The 21937-nt window shown below is 37.1% G+C and overlaps 2 protein-coding genes across 3 annotated transcripts in view; both read right to left on the bottom strand.

The window, feature by feature from the left end:
- Window positions 1-784: 784 nt before the first annotated feature.
- Window positions 785-13609, bottom strand: lhfpl2b (LHFPL tetraspan subfamily member 2b). The gene is made up of 3 exons (XM_051895054.1): window positions 13298-13609; window positions 8919-9525; window positions 785-1473 (listed from the first exon to the last, which is right to left on the bottom strand). The coding sequence occupies exons 2-3, from the start codon at window positions 9325-9327 to the stop codon at window positions 1217-1219; spliced, it is 666 nt and encodes a 221-aa protein (XP_051751014.1). The 5' UTR covers window positions 9328-9525; window positions 13298-13609; the 3' UTR covers window positions 785-1216.
- A 4329-nt stretch (window positions 13610-17938) lies between these two features.
- homer1b (homer scaffold protein 1b) overlaps window positions 17939-21937 on the bottom strand; it is a 32071-nt gene continuing 28072 nt past the window's right edge. For both annotated transcript variants that reach the window (XM_051894333.1, XM_051894332.1), the window contains 4 exons: window positions 19996-20152; window positions 19659-19769; window positions 19486-19566; window positions 17939-19169 (listed from right to left, as the gene is read on the bottom strand). In XM_051894333.1, coding sequence (XP_051750293.1) covers window positions 18981-19169; window positions 19486-19566; window positions 19659-19769; window positions 19996-20152 — 538 coding nt within the window. In that variant the 3' untranslated portion in view covers window positions 17939-18980. The remainder of the gene's footprint in view (window positions 19170-19485; window positions 19567-19658; window positions 19770-19995; window positions 20153-21937) is intronic.

Raw genomic sequence — 21937 nt, 5'->3', positions numbered from 1 at the left:
TTACAGGTTGTTCCAAACCTGTATGGATTTCTTTCTTCTGCTGAACACAAAAGAAGATATTTTGAAAAATATGGGTAACCAAACAGTTGATGGGCCCCACTGACTTTTTTTTCTCCATACTATGGATGCCAATGGGGCCTATCAACTGTTTGGTTTAAGCACATCCCCCTTATAGGCCTACCTGTGAACCAGAAGTAATGCAAACCTGGCATTTTTGGCATTCTCAGCTCACTCCAGCGATGAAAAGCTGAGGCGCCAAGCAAAACAAAACAAAACAAAAAAACACATGAAAACAGATTGTAAGTTCACCTTATAAAGGTGCGTTAACGCAATGTCGTAATTACAAGATTCCAACTTCTAAAAAGCGTTCACGTCCTGATAGAACTCGTAATTACACTCATAATAATTACTTGTAATGGAAATTTTCTGAGAGCTCTTGAACCATGTGAACAATGTACTTTTTATCTCGCAATTCTGACTTTTTTTCTCACAAAATTGCGAGTTATAAAGTCAGAATTGCATGATATAAACTCGCAATTGCGCCTTCTAAAGTCAGAATTGTGTGATATTAACTCGCAATTGCATCGCAATTGAGAAAAAAGTCAGAATTGAGAGTTTATATCTCACAATTTTGACTTTATAACAAGCAATTGTGAGTTTATATCTCGCAATTCTGAGAAAAAAAGTCAGAATTGTGAGATATAAACTCGCAGTTGTGCAAAGAAGATTGAGGACCTGTATTGCACGATCATGCACTCCAGAAAGCACCTCAAACGCCTTCAGATGGGCTAAACAAAGAATCAATTTTTATTTTACAGTATAACGAGATCACAGATACAGGACTACAGAGACTACACTTATTTTCAGTATATCATTTCATAAACAATTGTTCTGTCCAGTATTAAAAAAGTCCATGTAAAATGTAGCAACAATTAATTCAAAATACTGATAAAATGCATTTGCTTATAAACACAATGTTTTAAAAAAGGCAATTATTAGTTTAAAACGTTTATTTTTCCTAGGAATAATTTGTAATTCATATATTTTGCAATGGCGATAGGATGAGATAAGAGAAAGCAAAAGCAAATACAACTGTAAAGTCTTTGATCAGCAGACCAACAGTAGGTCTGAACTACATTCCCATTTATGCAACAGTCATTTCAAGCAGTAAACATGGGACACAAATGATTCCATTTGAGTGGTTTGTGCACACATCTCACAGCACACAAATGAGACTCCGCCCCTCTTCAATCTCATCCTGCACCTTGTCGCTGGAGGTGGCGATCTCAGCCTGGGCTGAAAACATGGCACAGATGAAAGTGAGCACAGTGCCTCCTATGGCTGTGTAGAAGGCCCAGCCCAGAGAACACAAGCCCACTTTGTATGGCGAAGCATCCTGACCACAGTAGTCAACCACCTTCTTAGAGCCCCAGCCTGCAGGATAGAGCATCAGACCTAGAATGAGGAATAGACCTGCAAAGAGGATAACGGGAATGCTGTAATTACAAGGAAAATCACTTCCAACAAACAAATAGAAACACATAAAAGAATGTCTAACAATGGCATGGCAACCTACACTTTTATATTTTCCAAAGAAAATAGGAGCGATGTTCTCACCACTACAATACTAGGATGTTGTGGGTGGTTGGTAGGGCATGTGCTATACAGTTGCTAAGGTGTTCAGGGTGGTTGCTAGGTGGACAGTGTTGGACAAGTTAATAAACATAAATGAACAATTAATAATAAAATAACTTGCTGATACTAATCAGAAACACATTTTGAAGAAGGATAGATTTAATCATTCATTTCAACAGTCCGTTCACATCAAGAATGATTACTATCGTATAATGAAAACTATAACGATTTTCTAAGTGCATGATGCAGTTACGTCGTCTGCCACCTTAAATACTCGAGCTGGATTCTGACTGGCTATCAATGTATATTGTCAATGTTATATATATATATATATATATATATATAGATAGTGACGTGCAGTGGTGTGGCAAAGTCCTCTTTTTTTTTTTTTTTTTTTTTAAATCAAATGTAAATTCATGTCCCAGTTACACTTAATGTTGTCACATTTTCTGGCTAAAGATTACTTTACATTACATAAAAAAATATATATAAAAATAAATAAAATAAAATAAAAAATTCTATTTTGTATTTTTACATGAACAATATAATTGTAGTTCTATCTATTAAAACCAAGTATAAATCAAATCAAGTTAGTGTTTTACATAGATGCAAACTCATCACCTTTCGATGAAAATTCACCTTTTTTAGATCAAAATAGGTCACCTTGTTTTGCTGATATTTTTGTTAAAACAATGGGCAAGTTCCTTGTGTAAGTATGATTTCTAAGTCATACTAAGTCATATGATTTCTAAGTCATACAAGCATTGTGTAATTCATACTTACACAATGCTTATACTTACACATACTTACAATGGGCATTTCCTCGGCTGCTGATTTTTGTTCATTCAGCTGTAACAAAATGTTTTGCAAAAAGACAGTATAATTATGTTTGTTATCTAAATGTTTGACTTTAAGAAGACTTTTGCTCAAGCTAAAACCAAGTGTGTTAATTGATTATAGCTAAAAATATAACTTCTAATGAATCCAAGAAAGTTTACTAGGCCTATATCTTAAAGCTGAAAGGAACAAGAGCTAAATTGTAAAACTGACTAAAATTAGCTAAATTGACAAATTTTCTCAGCTATATGCAGTTCAAAGTAAGATAAATCGAGTTTTTATATGTCTCACTTAATTCTGTTCAATATTACTGTTGTGCAATTCAAAGTAAAATGCAATGTTGGGGCATGGGGGGGGGGGCTTTGCTTAGGGTCCCCAAAATGGTAAACCTGCCCCTGGACATAAAGCGGTGATATTTAAGTGGCTGAGCTGTTTACTTACTTTTTTAATTAGCATTCCCATTAATGTCATCATTTTGTTTATTCAGACTGATTTGCAAATGCAGAACACACGCAAAAACAAGAGGCGGGATTTATCAAGTGAACCAATCATAACCAGTCATATCCAATCATAGCGAGATGGAGGCATTGCCTCCTCTCACGTGACTTTCCCCCATTCATTCTCAATTACCCCACACTAAACCCAGCGCACGCTTTAGGGGGTCTGTTAAAACTCAATGGGCCCAAGGGAGGCAAGAGAGACGCGGACTCCCGCTGTAACTGTACCTGCGGGTGTCGCTGTTGGACAGTGTTAATTTACAAAAACGAGTGATTTATACACTTTTACTGTCACATTTTGTAATATTTGCCTTCTCTCTTCAGAGGAAATGCCCGATATATATAGATACACTCTGCATGCGTTTCACGTGAGAGTAGCTGTCCAATCAACTGTTAGTATGTAAATGTGTTGCTGACATCACAGTTCCTCATGTTTTGGTGTGCTGCAGTTCAGCATGGCAAGTGAATAAGACAAGCCGCTGAGAGCCGCTGCCTGCATCATAAATCTCCTGTCTGGGAACATTCTGGCTTCCCAATACGTTACAACAGCGATGGTCAAAAAATGTGGACAAAACAGTCACTCTTTGTAAACTTTTTGTTTGACGTGAGTGCCGTATGCTCCAATATGACCAGTCATTTACGCGTCATCACCTGGGTGTTGATAGCGCATGTGCACAGGTGAGACCAAAACAGCCCACATTGCCTTCTGTGTTTAAACAGTGCTAATGCTGACGGGTAAAAAACAATAATGAAAGCACTGGACAGTGCTCGACAATAAATGACTGCCCGATGGAACAGGTCAGCGTGAAAGACACTCATGACATTTGACGGAGCTGTCACTGTCCCGATCGGTCCAGTGCTGCATCGTCACAAAAGTTTGCGTGAGTTTAAGCCCTGCCAAACACTGAAGCGCAAGGAGAAGTGAAAGAAAACTGCTGCTGTCTGTGATTTTAATGTTTTTCAAACAAAAAAAAAAAAAAAAAAAAAAAAATCACTCACTGCTATTGACTGAATAACATTTGTAACTTTAATAAGGATTAATCTTTAATTTATACAGTGAAGATTATATGCAGTGTTGTTTTACATTTGAACACTTTATTCAATTTCTGTAGGTCTACCTGAAAAGTACTGTTAGACCTACGTGAAAAACCTGAAAAGCATTGTATATTTTATTTGTATCTTTGCTCTATTGAATTTATTTGTGCTATTCATTTTAGTTTTTGATTATTTGTTCTTATTTTCTTTATTTTAAGAAGTCAGTAGTCCTTTTTCCCTAAACATAGTAGATACAGTATCTCACAAAAGTAAGTACACCCCTCACATTTCAGCAACCATTTTAGTATATCTTCTCAAGGGACAATACTATAGAAATGAAACTTGGATATATTTTAGTCAATGTGCAGCTTGTATAGCAGTATAGATTTACTGTCCTCTGAAAATAACTCAACATACAGCCATTATTGTCAAAATAGCTGGCAACAAAAGTGAGTACACCCTAAGTGATAACAGTTGTATGTCGTTTAACCATACAAAGCCACATGTCCTATTTATCATGTTCATGTATTTGTCTGCTTGACAGGATCATACAAATGTGTGTATCTTGTATTAGAGCAGTTAAAATTTGGTGCTTTGAGTACAATTCTCTCATACTGATCACCGGATGTTCAACATGGCACCTCATGGCAAAGAACTCTCTGAGGATTTGAGAATTAGAATTGTTGCTCTCCACAAAGATGGCCTAGGCTATAAGAAGATCGGTAACACCCTGAAACTGAGTTACAGTACAGTGGCCAGGGTCATAGAGAGAGGTTTTCCAAGACAGGTTTCACTCGGAACAGGCCAAAGAAGTTGAATCAAAGAAGTTGAGACCTTGAAGCTGGCTTCAAAAAAACAGACGCACGAGTGCTGCCAGCATTGCTTTAGAGGTTGCAGAAGCGGAAGGTCAGCTTGTCAGTGCTCAGACCACACACCGCACACTGCAACAAGTCGATTTGCATGACCGTCGTCCCAGAAGGAAGCCTCTTCTGAAGCTGGCTCACAAGAATGCCCGCAAACAGTTTGCTGAAGACAACCTGTCCAAGATCATGAATTACTGGAACCATGTCCTGTGGTCTGATGAGACTAAGATAAACTTGTTTGGCTCAGATGGTGTCCAGCATGTGTGGTGAAGCCCTGGTGAGGAGTACCAAGAAAACTGTGTCTTGCCTACAGTCAAGCATGGTGGTGGCAGCATCATGGTCTGGGGCTGCATGAGTGCTGCTGGTACTGGGGAACTGCGCTTCATTGAGGGAAACATGGATTCCAACATGTACTGTGACATTCTGAAGCAGAACATGATGCCCTTCCTTCAGAAACTGGGCCGAACGGCATGATAATGACCCCAAAAACACCGCCAAGATGACAACTGCCTTGCTGAGGAAGCTGAAGGTGATAGAGTGGCCAAGTATGTCTCCAGACCTGAACCCTATTGAGCACCTGTGGGGCATCCTCAAGCGGAAGGTGGAGAACCGTCATGTGTCTAACATCCAGCAGCTCCGTGATGTCATTATGGAGGGAGTGGAAGAGGATCCCAGCAACAACCTGTGCAGCTCTGGTGAATTCCATGCCCAGGAGGATTAAAGCAGTGCTAAATAACAATGGTGCTCACACAAAATATTGACACTTTGGACACAGTTTTTACATGTTCACTTAAGGTGTACTCACTTTTGTTGCCAGTTATTTAGACGATAATGGCTGTATGTTGAGTTATTTTTAGAGGACAGTAAATCTGTACTGCTATACAAGCTGCACATTGTCTACTCTAAAGTATATCCAATTTTCATCTCTATAGTATTGTCCCTTGAGAACATATAATAAAATGGTTGCTGAAATGTGAAGGGTTTACTCACTTTTGTGAGATACTGTACCAAACCGTACCAAAACCGTGACCCTAAAACCGTGATACATCCTGAACCGTGAGTAATTTGAACCGTTACAACCACTTTACCAATTCATATATTATAGTTGAAAAATGAATGCTACCCACATTTTTCTCTTTAAAGATGCTCTTTCCTCAGTGACATGCTCATACAAAACTAGAAGCTGATATTTATCCTTGTTTTCCTGACAACAACCCTGTAGCCCTTTTGAACTGTGTGATATCATCAGAAAAAAATATCTTTACAACATGAAAGTTTCCCCTGTAATAACTAAGGCTGAGCCATGAGTCACGATTTCAATTCAATGTCATTTTGTGCCTCTAATAAGCTATGTGATTTGATTATGCTTTAAATAGATATTTGCCTTAAAATCTGGGATTTAATTGTTGTGAGTACTGTTTAAAAGGCAAGGCAAGAACTCTTGCTGATCTAATCTTCATACCAAACAGAGCCGGTCACTGTGATTCCTCTATTTTATTCCGTGTTCTCACTCTAAATAGGCAAGTGAGATCCTGCCTCTGAAGTCATGCTGAAGTCATGCTCTCACTATTCACATATTCCTCAATCACAGTGTCGTAAATCTTTCAATTAAATTATACAAGAGCTACGTAATTCGCCTGTGCCTGTTGTTGGTCTTGGTCTTCTATAAAATGAACCACAATATTTTTATTGTACCGCAATACTTTATTGTTCTAGTGTTTCCAGACATGACTGTAAGTGAGGTGCATTATCATGACTGATCTGTTAGTCCCTGGTATTTTGACTCAGAATGCCCTGCCACAGTCAACATTACAGCTCCGTTCCTTTGAGATGGTTTGAGAAGTGGTAACAAAGGAGTTTGGTTCCCTGGGGCAGGATTCACAAAGCATTCAAGCCAGCATGAAATAAAAATTCATCCTATCTTTTTTTCTAAATTCATGTTGTGAACAATTCATCCATGCATGTTTCATTTTTACATTTTTTTTTTTTTGACCTCATATTGTTTAATTAGAATGTCATCAGACTTCCCTCTAGTGACAAATGCCAGACTTCAATTAGTCAGCTTAAACTCACCTTCCACAAATGACTGTAAGAGAGCATTCACTTTAGCTTGCAAATCCCACATCTAAAAATCTAATAAACAACCAATGGATAGAATCAAGTCCCCACCCTATGTTTTCTTTTTTGATAATCCATTATTATTATTGTTGTTGTTGTTGTTGTTATGTAGGTTTTTTTTTCTTAGATGTCAAATTACAAGGTAACCAAATGGTTACCAGCGAATAAATTCTGGTTAATGTCATTAAAGTTTTGAAATTTAACAGTTGATTTTGTTGTAAGAGAAGGCAGATTCATATATAGGCTAGCATACAGTCAGATGCCTGTCATCTTATTCTTTTTTAAAAATAAGTTCTTAAGAAGTTGAGAAAATTGGGAAGTGAGGCAGTGAGTTTAGTTTACGCAATCACTCAGACATGAGTGTGGGACATCAGGGAGTGTTGAAGCTGACTTCTGCTGATGAAACTGCAAACTATTCTTCAATAAAATTTTCTTACTCCTGGTCTTCATTTATTATATCTGGTCACTGGGTCTTTAACTGTAAATTTCCCTACAGTTAATGGTGGAGAATGCACTGGCAATCATTTTTCGGTAACATCCCTGGCAAATCAACAAACAAGGCAGGCAGATTTTTTTTATTTTCTGTTGGTTAGGGCTGTCTGGGTGAAGGAGGTTGAGAGAAACAGAGTGATAGGCACACATAGACGTGGGTGTGAGGCACCAGCCTGGAGTAAGCAGGTCTGCTGGGAGCCGTTATATGCCAGTGTCAGTGGTGCCCATGCTGGTAGCGCAATAAGTTCGCACTCTCGGTAAAGATGTGAGGACGGTGCATAATATTACCTACCCCTGTACAGTTTAAAACATAAAAATCTGACGTAGTGCGATTTTGCCCGACAAATTGTGGCGGTGTTTTAAATTTGATAAAGATCATTAAAACCCAAAGTAATGTGGTTAAATAAGCTGTTTTAAGAATATAACATAAAAACCCAACGAATGGTTAAAAAGGGGTGAGGTGCGTGTCGCGCTTAAGGTCAACCACCTCTGAGAGTGAATAGACACTGGTAAGTTCTAGTGTAAAATCGTCTTTAGTTAAATAAGACAAAATAGAAATAGATACAGGGTTGTTGGTCAGGGATGCACCAGGAACAACCCCGAAAATAAAATTGTGACCCTGATTGGATTGGACCAGTTTATGGACATTCTGGAGTATACTTTGCAGTTTCATCACGCAGAAGCCAAGCTGCCATTACAGGCAGACAACTGGTGATAACTCCACCCCATTAAGGGGTCAGAGGACTCCACTTTTATTTAATCAGTTTTATTCTCTGCTTTTATTGTTATTTTATGACTATTTTAATTCCTTTTCTATGTAAAGCACTTTGAATTACCATTGTGTATGAAATGTGCTATATAAATGAACTTGCCTTGCCAAGAAAAAAGAAATTGTATTTAGCTGGGAAACTTCTTATGAACTTATGCAGTTATCCTTTAATTTTGTTTCTTAAGAAGACTTCCATGAATCCAGTCCTTGGTGCACCACCATCAGGAAAGTAAGAGAAAGATACACTTACGTTTAAAGGTTTGAGATTTCCAAACATTGTACCTCTGTATGCTGGAGATCAAGTTTTGTTTTAAATCAGAAATAGGACAAGCTTAACAAGGTTTTATAGACATTGGAGACACCAGAGAGACACTGAAGTAACATTTCCAATGCTGTAATATTTAGACTGTCTTTTCTATAATAGGATGATGAGAGTGCTGAAGCTCATAATTAGATAGCATGGCCTTTGAGGTCACCAGAGGAATGTCAAACCCTTGAATCTGTGAGTTCAGAGCATTCTGGGGGTAACTTAAGTGTCTCACTTAAATATACTCCCTAATTTTCTGTGTTTTGTTGATTGTGGATCAAAGCTAAAGATGACCACCAACTGCCACCACAAAAGACTGCCAAGAATCTAAGAAAGCAGTGCTTCAGTATACTTTCCCATCTTACCTGCTATTCCCTGAAGCAGGCCACACACATTGAATATGCTCTTCTTCAAGATACTCTGGAAGCACATGCTGAAAACCGAAAGGATGCCCACTACGGACAGGAGAAAGATTCCGATGACTAGAAATATAACAGTTGCCTGCCAGAAGCCACTGGCTATTTCCATAAAGTCTGTGGCGTAGGGCCCACACTGGAGCACCTTCTGCTGTGCCACCTTGATGCAGCGGTTATAAATACCCAGGGTGCGCTGGTTGCTGCGGTGTGAAGCAGTGATGGTGAAGTTGAATTCAGAGCCATCTGAATATCCCACCAGCCACTCAGCACTCATAAATGCCACCAGCTCAGCAAATGCCACCACAATGCTCATCAAGGTCCATAACATAGAGCGGCATGTGACTATAACGTGACACATTCTGCAGAACCTTGATGCCGGCAGTTGAGAGGAAATGCTTTCTTCTCTGTTTTGAGGTCAAGCAGCACGTCAGTGAAGGTCCATTGGTGTTATCATCTCAGATGAATCAGCCCTGTATCTCTTCAAACAGCATCACTGAAAAACTCCTGAGCTCTTGAACCATCTGGAAAGTATCCATGTACTGACAGAATAACAAATCTATGAAGAGAAAAAAGGAACATTTGTTTAGAAAGTTATAATCAAGACCATAAATCTAGATTGCTCAAGAGCTCTGATTCAGCACACTGACCTCTGTACCACAAACAAGCCAATTTGATTCTGATCAGGTTTTTGAATATATAAAGCTCTCTGTAAAATCTTGCACACATGGCACATTCTAAAAAGCTCTTGATTAAAAACTATAAATTGGGCCATTTTGGCGACCCAGAGTTGGTCGTTTGAGAAATGTTTGATACAATGTTTATGCACATGCGAATATGTTGCGCATACGTGTTGCAGACCGTTGCACTGGTGTCAATACAATTTGCCTATCTGATAAGTGCTACCATTTCTGTTGCGCAAGCTTAGATCGAATGCATAGTTCGTTGCAGGGTTGGCCAGGTTTAAGACATGCTTTTTTGGGTGGTAAATAATGGCGCAAATACCAGTAAATTGACTAGCGCAAACCTTAGTAAATCATCTTGCATGATTCATTTAAATACTCTCCTCCCATAAATTTTGAGTCTGAAAGTGAAACTCCTACAAATGCATATGCAATAAGGTCAGCTGCAAAAATAACTGTGTCCATGCCTTTCCAGCCCTAATTTTTCACTGCGTGTCTTTAGTAAATCCCGACAGTAGCTTTGTAACACCAAAAGAGGGTTTACGCAAGCTATTAGTAAATCTGGCCCTTAGCTTGATAATTATTGATATTGACTGATATGAAAAATTTTATTGTGATTTGTTTTTTTTTGTTTTTTTTTTGGGCATCTCGCCCAGCCCTATGGGAATTGATTGGACCATTGTGATTTGCTATTGCTGTGATCTCATGTGAGTGACAGGTTGTCTCGCCCTCGTGTCAATAAACACGTCATCAGAGAAGAAATGTTGTTACAAGAGAGAGGGGAAATTGAATGAAGTAGAAAGATGCACACGGATAAGTAATTTATATTAAATACAGCAATAATCCATTAAAAAAAAAAAAAACAAAAAAAAAAACAAGAAGTGTCCATTTTGATTTCACAGCAAAAAACATGACATTTTGACTTTTTTTATAAATCTAATTGAAAACTAATATATGGCAGTATTTACAGGTGATATGTGTAATGTCTGCACTACTAGCATCACCAGAAGAAATTGCACAATATATGTGTGTTTAGCTTCAACTGCGGCTGGGTTTACCAATTTGGAAGTTTTCCAATTTGCATTTGGGGGACGAGTTAAAAACGGAGCCGTCAAATCGGACACTTTCTGCTTGCTGTAGTGGCACTCACGGCACTGGTGCCATGTCAAGTCAGACTGTCATGCACTGCTTTAAGTGCAGCCTACTCTGTGCAGAGCAGCATTAAGTTGAGCGCACACCTAATGGCGTTACAAACAAACCAATTTCACGGGGAAATGTAACTACTTTACGAGGTGCCGATTTTGTATAAATGGGTTTGGGGGTGAACCTTCATTCTTACTTTCTCTAAATATTGTACTTTTTTTAGAATGAAATGAGATCTCACAATTTCATATGAATTAGCCACCAATTCACTAAATGTAAAAGTAGCAAATAGCCATGAGATTGTGTTGGTTATGAAAGGTTTCCTGAACACTCCTTATCAAAGTCATAAACTTGTCAAGTAACAACCTGTCTTGGTCACAGACTGTTAGCATTGTTATTTTTTCATAGAGAAGCCAGTTTAGGTCAAGTAAAAATGACAGTTGGAGAGAATATACAGTGGGTACGGAAAGTAAATACTTAGGACCATGTGATATTTCAGTTTTTCTTTAATAAATCTGCAAAAATGTCAACAATTCTGTGTTTTTCTGTCAATATGGGGTGCTGTGTGTACATTAATGAGGAAAAAAAATGAACTTAAATGATTTTAGCAAATGGCTGCAATATAACAAAGAGTGAAAAATTTAAGGGGGTCTGAATACTTTCCGTACCCACTGTATATCTGAAATATTTAATATGAGTATGACAAAGATATTCAAAAAATGAAAAGTTTGAGTCATTTCACATATCTCAGGACATTGCTGCAAGCTATATGAAACGTTCACCTAGGTCTGTGTTATGACAGGTCCTTACTGTGATACCACAAGATTTTGTAAGTAGCAAACGCCTATTTGTACAGGCATGTAAGGTGGTAAAATAAAGAATTTGAAAGAACAAATTCTACTTCTCAATGAAATCCTAATCTAAACACAAGAAAGTCTTGATATTTCAGACTTAAAACTCCTAGTTTAAGTAAACTGTGGCTGAGTACATGTTGACAGGTAAGGGTTTCCTTAAAACCTTCAATGACAGTACTGTGAAGGCAGGTGATATATGAATTTATTGAATGAAGGATTATGTCAGGTTAGAGTCTTTTCACTTGCTATCAAGCACTGTTTTATCAGTTAAAATTGAAATGGCAGGCAATAACAACACCATGTCAAAGCTTGTTGTCCCAGGTAATCTCCAAATATGTATACACATACAGTATGTCTTCGGTATACAGCTTTTTGGTGCTACCAATAAACTTTTCATTTCAGTCCTCAAGAATGATTGCTTAATTATTAAGCTGCCCAACCTTGATAAACTGTTTACCTGAATGACAAGAATGTTTCAGATCTAAGAAACACAAAGAATGAGCTCACGCTTAATTTAATCACACCACATGATTTCCCCAAAAAAGGAGGCAGCAAACCAAATAGGAAAGTGCCATGGATTCTTAAGGGGCCTGAAGAATGTCAGAGCCTGTTGCTGTGAGATGTGGACACAAAGGCGCTCCTGCTGGGGAATTAACATGGTCCTGAAAAGGGATGAAGAGGTTCTCTACCTCTGAATGAAGATGGAACCAAGTCCCTAGAAACTGTGACAGACTTTCAATGGCTCAATAGAGTTTCAAATGGTTATTTATGGACAAAATGCTGCCTCCAAAACAGTTTGAAAGCTGACAAGACTCCTTCAATGTATTCAACCTTAAGAATCCTCATCCTATCTTTATATATATATATATATATATATATATATATATATATATATATAATATTACTGGCTATCCTCTACTTTATCAATATGGTGTTTTCATTGGCAGATTCTCATACTTTTATTGTAGAATTACCATAATACAGTGATGATAGGCTACATTAATTGTTGGTATCATGGTGCATATATATTGGTATGGTACACCAAGGTACATCAAAAACGAATATTAACCTATGGTACATAAACAAAACAACGGTTTTGTCATGTTACCATACCCAAAAAACACAATAATCCCATGGTACTTTTTGGTTAGTGAAATATTTATCCCCAAAACATTAAGTTTCTAGGGTACATATTCCAAAACATGGTATTATCAAAGTGTCATGTTCAGAAAATCACATTAGTCCCATTGTACTGTCTGGTTAGTAGCACATCAAGCCAACTTTGATAATAACTTACTTTTTAAGCAGTCTACCGGTTTCTCGTGTTATTCTCGAGAAGAACTTTTACTCATACTTCGAAACAGTCTGAACACAATCTGCTTACCAAAGTTTGCCTAAAATCACAAACTCAGAAAGCCGTTTTATTGATATTTCAGAGACTATGCGAGGCAGTAAATTCCTCTGGATCACATCTCTCTTCGCTTGTTCTGTTTCTCTGAATGCTTTAGTAAGTTTTATCATCCCACCACAGCTAGAGTTATGATCTCTTTTGTTCAGCGTGACTTTCGACGATGTCAAAACGTAGATTCGACACAATTGAATTAAGAACAATAACATGCACTCCGAAAGGCAAACATAAAATCCCTCTTACCTTAACAGTAGTGAATTAACGGGCTGTTCGCTGATTAGTCTTCAACTTCCTGATGTGGCGGGTCTTCTCTGTTCTGACGCTACACGACACGAGCCAGAAGGGAAGAGCCACAGCAGAAACATTCAGCTTCACAATCAGACCTCCGGAATACATGGAAAATCATACGACACACCATTGTTTAGAGTTCACGGGGTCTAAGTTCGGTGCTAGTCTCAAATTAATGTCAGTGCTTGCCCACTTCAGCTACTTTCCCATTGTTTCTTCGCCGCCTACTTTACTGCAGTCCCTCGGGAAGTTATTATTCTACGGAATGAGCCTATACGCCTAATATGTAGCCTAGGTAGACAGCACAGCTCACTACGTTTCGAGACAGGCGAGCTCTCCTTTTTCTATGATGTATCCTCGTTTTCTTTTCTGAAGATGTTTAAATTTGTCCGGAAAATCTGATTAACTAGCAATTAGTTCATGATATTTCAAGAGATTGCATTTATGGGGTGGTGGGAAGTAGCCTAAAACATTGTTTACAGCGGAATGTTCTACTTTTGTCCCTGAGGACACTGTCACAAATTTGTCCATAATGTCCAAAATTGTATAGGCCTATATTTCATCACCTGAGAACTCTTGTCATTTATGACATGTTTTCTGAAACATTTCTACCAGAGTGTCATTTGTACCACATCTCAGATACCAAGTTTAATTATTTGGAGTAAGTTATATTTTAAACATTTTTGGAATAAAATGGCCCACATCTTTGTATTGTTAAATCTTTCCGATCTTAAATACACAATTAAATAGTTGTTTGTTTGTTTTTTCCACATTTTTCACAAAATTACAGCCTGATTGAAAATTCTAATAAAAAAAAATATTCTGTTCTCAAATTACATACTTGATTTTTCTTTGTTCTGTTCACACATATATCTCATATTTCATCTCAAGATCTTCAGTGTTCACTGTAAATTATTTGACCGTACATTCACAGTAAATTACTGGCTACTAGTTGCATTACTTTCACAGTAAATTACTGTATCATTTTTACAGTAAATAATTGTGAAATGACACCTATATACTGTGACCTCACAGAAGGTATATTACTGGGATTTAGCAGTATGTTCCTGTAGAATTACTGTATTTAACTGTGAAGTTAAATTTTCTTGCTAAATAAGTATGCTAACTTTTGAAGAAAAAAAAACTTTATCATGGGGAAAAACTGCTTGGTTCCTTTACTTGTGCAAATGCAAATACAGATTAAAATGTTTGTCATGCCGCTATATGATGCTTCAACTGTGGGACAGACATAATTTTATATTTAAAACATTTTCACACAATAAATACTGAAAATGTTTATATGCAGGCTATTTCAGTCTTTGTCGGGAACATATTAGTTAATTTTATAATGAAAAAAAAATGAAAGTAATGTGTCTAGGTCAAGGGTAGGGCAATAACAAAAGGTTTTTTTGAAAAATAAATAAAGCCTCTTCATATAACAAAACTAGACTAAAGAAAAACCTTTATTATTTCTAATACAAATCAACCTTGTCACATAATAAAATCTAAAGATAAAAAAACGTCCAGCTGCAGTTCAGCAATTATATAAATATTACATGAAGATTACCAGTCTGTAATAATTCAAATTTGAATATTTTGAGGCCAGTGTAGTAAAAAGATTCCATATAAGGACATATAGGCCTATTGAAGTATGAATTAACAGAAGCACGCTGTAGTATTTATGTGTCAACTCTAGAGGGCTCTATTGTGTTTGTTACTGTAAGTGAGTGAAGGTGACGAGTGTGGGATACAATAATGTGAGAGTGTAAAAAAGTATGCATGACAGTCTTCTCGAAGTCCAGACAAACTGATGCTTTAATACGGTGTACAGCTATTCTGAATTATTTAGTAACGCAAAGGCCCTACTCCTATTTTTTTATGTGCTGTATTTTTGGCTGACTGTCACTTTAATCTGTCACTATTATGCATTTGATTGGTAACATATTTCAGCATCTTTATTTTGAACTAAAAAAAAAAAAAAAAAAGCTTAGTCCAACATTGAGCAAATGCTGCACTCTGACAAATACCTTCACTATACCTCATCCTTACCTAATCTGCCCTACAGCATTCGGGTCTTTTTCCACTTACGTGTTTGGATGTAATCCCTGGATGTAAATGTTGAGAAACGCTGTATTGACTTGTCAGTGAGAGAAATATCTATGCCAATTAAGGGGATGAAATACTTTGTACATCTGCTTGGCAGAATATGTAAGTCATGTAGTTTCCCAATTTTTGTCTAAAATGTATGTTTAAAATTATCCAAATATGATTTAGTTTTCACTCTACAAAGACAGCCCAGTGTTCATTGTAGCCCTGTTTCTATGTATCCATCCTGGTTTGCTCTTAGAGACTGACTGGAATGTTCCCTGGCTGTAACATTTTAAAAGACATCTAGATTGAGGTGAAGCAGACTGGAGCAGTTTAATCTTCAGGGAAACAGACGTTTGGACGGGCCAAAGGGCTCATCAGTGTCCTGAAATTGAGCTGGTTAGACATATTGTCAATACCTACAACAGCTCTACTGGAAAGTAATGCATTTCTATCCCAATAGCCTATTTAGAAGACGAAAGAATCCATATACAAAACAATTCTTGCCATTATATGAGTCAATCTATAATTTAGGGTACATTTCACATCAGTGAAAGTGTAAAAACACTATACTTTAAATAAATAAATAAAACAAGTATTGATTTCAGTTTATATATTTTATCAGTGTAACGTATCTGCTATTGCGAAACTTAATCAATAAACACCATTTTGATATTTTAAAAAATATGTTTTCCCTGGTAAGTTTGTCACCTGTTACAGACAAACTGTATCCTCTACACACACTGATTAAGTGATACACTTTAAGTGACTGAAATATTCAATGTTTTTTTTTCTTTTCTTTTCTTTTCTTTTTTATTTTTTTGGTCTATTCTGCCATATGTACAGTTATTATTTTGAAAGACTTCTAAGAATTTTATTTTTTTGTAGATATTGGTGAAAAATTCTCAACACAGTCACTAAGGACAAGGACTAACATTTTTATCATAAATCTAAAGATTTAAGAAAGTCATGCAAAACTCCAGCTCATGGATGCAAACTATACCTTGAAATAATATCAAAAGCAGCAGATATTTGAAATGTAAAAAATCAGTCAAAACTTAGGCTAGTTGACAATGACAGTAAGATAATTGAAGGAAGTAATAGTTAACAGGAAATAGGAGACAATTAGGCCTAGTTTTGTTGTTGTTGTTGTTGTTGTTTTCCTCAGTCGGACAGTCAGTAGTTCAAATTTTTACTGGCCCCACCCCAAAAAAGAATGATATAATTTTTTTTTTGTTGTTGTTGTTTTGTTTTTTAGCTAAGCATTTTTATATTTGCTAGAAATATTTCTATTCTCCTTGCTGCTCTGATCTGATTCGATCTGCTTCTCCACAGGGTTTCACCCACCTGGATGCAGCTGGCGTCATGGTCAGGACGATGTTCCTCGGCTTCTCCAGTGCACTTTATACCATTATCATTAGAACAGCACTGCCTCTGGGGCACAGGCATAGCCTACAATTAAATAACATAAATTATATTCTAGTTCTGCTTCCAACCACAAGGTGTCACTCTACCCAAACTGAAGACTTGTATTAAGGGTGTCCAGGGTCATGCACCCCACAGCTGCGTTACTGACCTGCACACTGATATTCTAGACGTGTTTACTAGACGTGAACAGTCTAAAAAGGGAATGAAATGACTTATTTTGTGTTCAAGGGACTTTGCTATAAGTAAATTTGCAACTACATGTCAACTAACCCTCATTAGAGTATTAGTTGACTGTTGGGTTAGGTGTTTGGGTTAGTATAATAAGTTGACCTGTAGTTGCAAAGGTACTTAGTCAATAGAATGTCTGTTGGGGGACCATCAAAATAAAGTGTTAGCAGATATTAAGCAGACAGTCTACTAATAGTCTAATGAGAGTTAGTTGACACGTAGTTGCAAATTTACTTATAGTTAACAGAATGTCTAAAGTGGACCATCGAAGGAAGCCTCATTTTAAAAGTGTAATTTCTAAGACCTGGAAAAGTTCAATCTTATAACCCCATGGGCATTTTTATTTAATATATATTATTTTCCAGTTATGCAAAGCTCTTTAATATATGATCGGGCTAAAATTTAAAAAATTAAAATCATCATTTTTAGTACTTATCCAGTAAATCACTAGAAAAGTCATGGCCCTCAAATGTTGTTTTGGACAATGAGGGGCTTTAGGAGTCAAAAGGGTTGGGAACCACTGGATTAAAGGTTCTTTCTTTCTCTCTTTTTTTCTGTTCATCAGTTGTTGCTACAGTGTATTTTATACAGGCAGCAGGGGTAAAACCAGGAATGTTATTGTGGGTCCTTTGACAAGGGAGGTCTACAATGGATCCTCTATTGCATAGCTTACTCATAGAGCCACAATTTTGTCCTGGGCCCTGTGAATTTAAATGACGGCCCCACCTTGATGCAAATCAATCTGTGAAAGAAAGTTTTTTTTTTTTTTCTCAGATTGCAGGTCTAAATGTTATAAAACCTTGGTGAGTCACACCATCATTCTCTCCATTTCTAAAGAACAATGCAGTCAGATATCTTTAAATAGTCTTTATTAACATTGGGAAATTTAAAACAGAATTTTCCCACATATAAATACAATCATACTGACAGTGATCTATGTATCATAATTCCCATCAGCAGGATGGACCTTTTAAATATTACAATAATATTGTTATTGAAAATTGTAAGGAATTGAGTAAATAATTGCATTTGGTAAGTCAACAAACAAAGGAAGATCCTCATCTTCAAGAAAATCCTGAAAAATGTATAGATACGGGTTATTATAAGGCCAATATGATCCAAAAGCATTATACTGGTCATTGGAGAAATCCAGAGTTTACCTATAACAGGTCATAAATTCATCTTTTCCATTGTTTGAGTACCTGACAGACGCACTGAGGTGGCTCGCACTAATCTGGCATACAGACGCTCACACTCATATTGCTCAGTGTATATTACAGGCCTAAAGCATATGCCACATCTACGTCTCAGAGTCTGCTAAATGTCAAGAGCTTTTTAGGTCAGCGGTTGAGTATCCTGAAACTTTGACTGACTGAACATTGAGGCAGTTTCCATGAAGGGGAAGAGGCAAGCCAATAACATTTGGCTACAACATATGGCTCTGAATATCCAGTCTTAAAATACGACTGAAGATCCAGTCAGTGTAATTCATGTAGTGTCCTCAGCAGCATAAGAAACGTCCATTAACGCCAACAGCCAGGCACACGAAACCAGCACCTTTAAAGAGTAGGAGCCTATATGCAGCCATGTTCTTTGCAGGCTGCCTATTTCGGGGGGAAATTCAAGGAAACATCAATAAAAGTACAGGAGTATTGTTGACAATAAAACTTGGTAGGTAGCAGTGGCACTGAAGAGAACGAACCCACCTCAAAAATACAAAATCAAGTGCAACCAAAGGTTAATCATTCCGTGTAAGTGAGTGAAAGAGAGACCGACAGTCGAGGCGTCGCTCGAAAGTACACCAGACTCTCTCGGCCTGAATCGGACGCTGTGTATTTCGTAAAAGGAGGAAAGTGGCATTAAAGTCAAGTTTTGAGGCGAGAGGTGGAGGAGTCTAGCTGTCCTCTATAAGCTTAGCTAGGTTGTCTCTCAGCTCTGTCAGCTCGAAGATCTTTCCATCCAGAATCTCCAGCAGAGTTTTGAGGTTCTTGCGGAGGTTCTCTTGATCTACTTGACTTGACTCCAGACGTTGCTCCAGATCAGCCAACTGTTCCTCAAGCTCCTTGTTCCGCAAATCTGTGTCCTGTAACACACCATGTGGGCATTTATTACACTGCAGCTATAAAAACCTGGACAAAAGTATGTGGTCACAATAACACCTCATTTCAAAATCATAATCACTAATAGAGAGTCCCTCTCCCTTTGCTGCTATAACAATATATATATATATATATATATTATACTTTTGTAGCATTATAAATGTCTTTATTGTCACTTTTGATCCATTTAATGCATCCTTGCTGAATAAAAGTATCAATGTCTTTAAAAAAAATTATACTCACTGACCTGTATATGTTATTCATGTTGTAATATTTCAAGGAGAATTTCACTGTTCTTACCTCTAATTTTTTAGTGAGTTCATCTTTCTGAGTTTGAAGCTGCTTTGCATTTTCTATTTCTTCTTTCAATCTCACCATTTCCTATGAAAAACAAGTAAGAAAGCAGTTTTAAATGGCATATAAGCATCTGGCATGTTAGTGATATCATGACCATACAGCATAACAAACAGTACCTCTTCCTTTGCCTTTAGTGTACACTCCAGCTCCTCTATTGTTTGGTTCAGCTCCGTTTTCTGGGATTTGATCACATTGGTTTGACTACTCTGACTTTCCAATTCAGAAACCTGCAGACCAAAAAAAGAAAAAAAAAACATGTTGTTCGTCACACAAATTTAGTTTAGGTTACAAAGATCTAAAGTGAAGGAGAGTTCACATTCACAACTTTGTCATAGACACACTAGGAAAGATACCAACAGTTTTAGCTTAGTTCAAGACAAGACTAGATCTATTGAACCCCAGGATGTAGTATGTTCATGATATTGGTTACAAGGTCAACTCTCCCCTCCTCACCCGTTTGTGTAGCCTTTCGGCCTCCTCCTGATAAGCTGCTAACTGCTGTTTCCATTGTTTGACGTTGGCTGTGGACTCCAGCAGAGCAGCTGTGAGCTTGGCATTGTTGCTCTTTAGTGCTGCAAGCTCTGCTTCCCAGTGTTTGTTGGTAGCCGGGCTGTAGACAGAAAACAACATTAAAATCAACCTTGAATATTAAATATCCTTGATTGTTAATGTCCATTTTAGACTGAGGAGTCAATCTATAGACCAGGGGTTTTTCATACCAAGGACCCTCAGATCCCCCTGTGAGGGAGACACTTTCTAAAATATAAAGGCAGCTATATATTTTCATGTATAAAGATTCATATATTAAAACTTATTTTTCTCAAATTAAAGACACAATATGTACGATTTTTGGATTAAAATATCCTATCCAAAAACCACTAGAACAATGTTATATATTTTGTTGACTTGTGTACCCTGTGTACTAATATTATCCCAAATGTTTCCAAGAATGTTTAAATCCAGAGAAATAAACAATTTTAACCAGGACAGACCATGTCCATGTGTTGCCTATCAATGACATCATACCCACGTTACCCTTGTTTTCCTGTTTTATTTTGTAGAAACCATGGAAACACCAAAGACTCTTTAATATATTATGTGTTTTATTAGCCAGGTGAGCAACTATTTGAATACATTCATCGTCAGAATAATCATTGTTATACAGCTCAACACAAGTCTTATTGTCTAAATCTTGTTTTCTTGATTTACAGCGAGTACCATGTTATACCATGACTAATATCGATCTAGATTACTGCAGTTTGCAACAAGTGTTTCATAGTAGCCGCCGAGCAAACGCAGAGAAGCACCATAACAACTTTCAACACACAAATGTATCTAATACGATAAAACAGCGCTGCGTTACCCCAGATACTCATGACCGGGAGAAGCAGAAGCGGCGACTGCGGCATAATAAAAGTTCCGCTGCTCTCAAGCCGTTTGTCTCATTAGCAATCGCTCCAGCGGCCTCGTTCCGCTCCAGTGGCATTCGACCACACCCTGCTTCATACTACAGTAATGTTAATAAATCTTTAATACATTAGCTCATCCATTAATATGTTTTCTGCCCGAGTCTCATCGAATTCTTTTCCACCAGCTGTTGACGTGAAGACAACACCTCTCATTATTCCGCGAAATCAAGGCATCATCAAGCTACACCTTTGTTTTGAATAAGCAACCTCTAGCGGCAAAAAACTACATATTGTGCCTTTAAATAATTGGCTTTTATATTGTCACTGTACTGAAGCAACACAAATGATTCAAATATCTTGAGAATATTTGCTTTGTATTAAGTTGAGATGTTTGACTGATAAAAACTAGGCCTGTCAATAGAATAAAGTATAGAATAAAGATCAATTTAATTTATTTCTGACCAGTTTTTAAAGAGCAGAATGAAATAGTAATGCTATCAAATTTCATATTAAATATCTTACACTACCACTCAAAAGTTTGGGTCAGTAAGGTTTTTCAAAAAATAAATTAATACTTTTATTCAACAAGGGTGCATTAAATTGATCAAAAGTGACAGTAAAGACATTTATAATACTACAAAACTGTTCTTTTGAAATTTCTATTCATTAAGGAATCCTGAAAAAAATGTATCATGGTTTCCACAAAAATATTACACAGCACAGATATTGATAATAATAAGAAATGTTTCTTGAGCACCAAATCATATGAGCACCATATTAAGGATGATTTGCCTAAAAATACATTTTGTAAAATCTTTCTCAAATTATCTACAAATCCCCAAGCAACCATCTGCAGTCCCCTACTCTACACTCTAAAAAATGCTGGGTTAAAAACAACCCAAGTTGGGTTGAAAATGGACAAACCCAGCAGTTGGGTTAAATGTTTGCCCAACATGCTGGGCAGTTTTATTTAACCCAAATATTGT

Source organism: Ctenopharyngodon idella, chromosome 5 (assembly GCF_019924925.1).
Source record: "Ctenopharyngodon idella isolate HZGC_01 chromosome 5, HZGC01, whole genome shotgun sequence".
NCBI classification, from domain to species: Eukaryota; Metazoa; Chordata; class Actinopteri; order Cypriniformes; family Xenocyprididae; genus Ctenopharyngodon; species Ctenopharyngodon idella.
The sequence above is the reverse complement of the archived record's forward strand: the minus strand, read 5'-3'. Positions and strand labels throughout refer to the sequence as shown.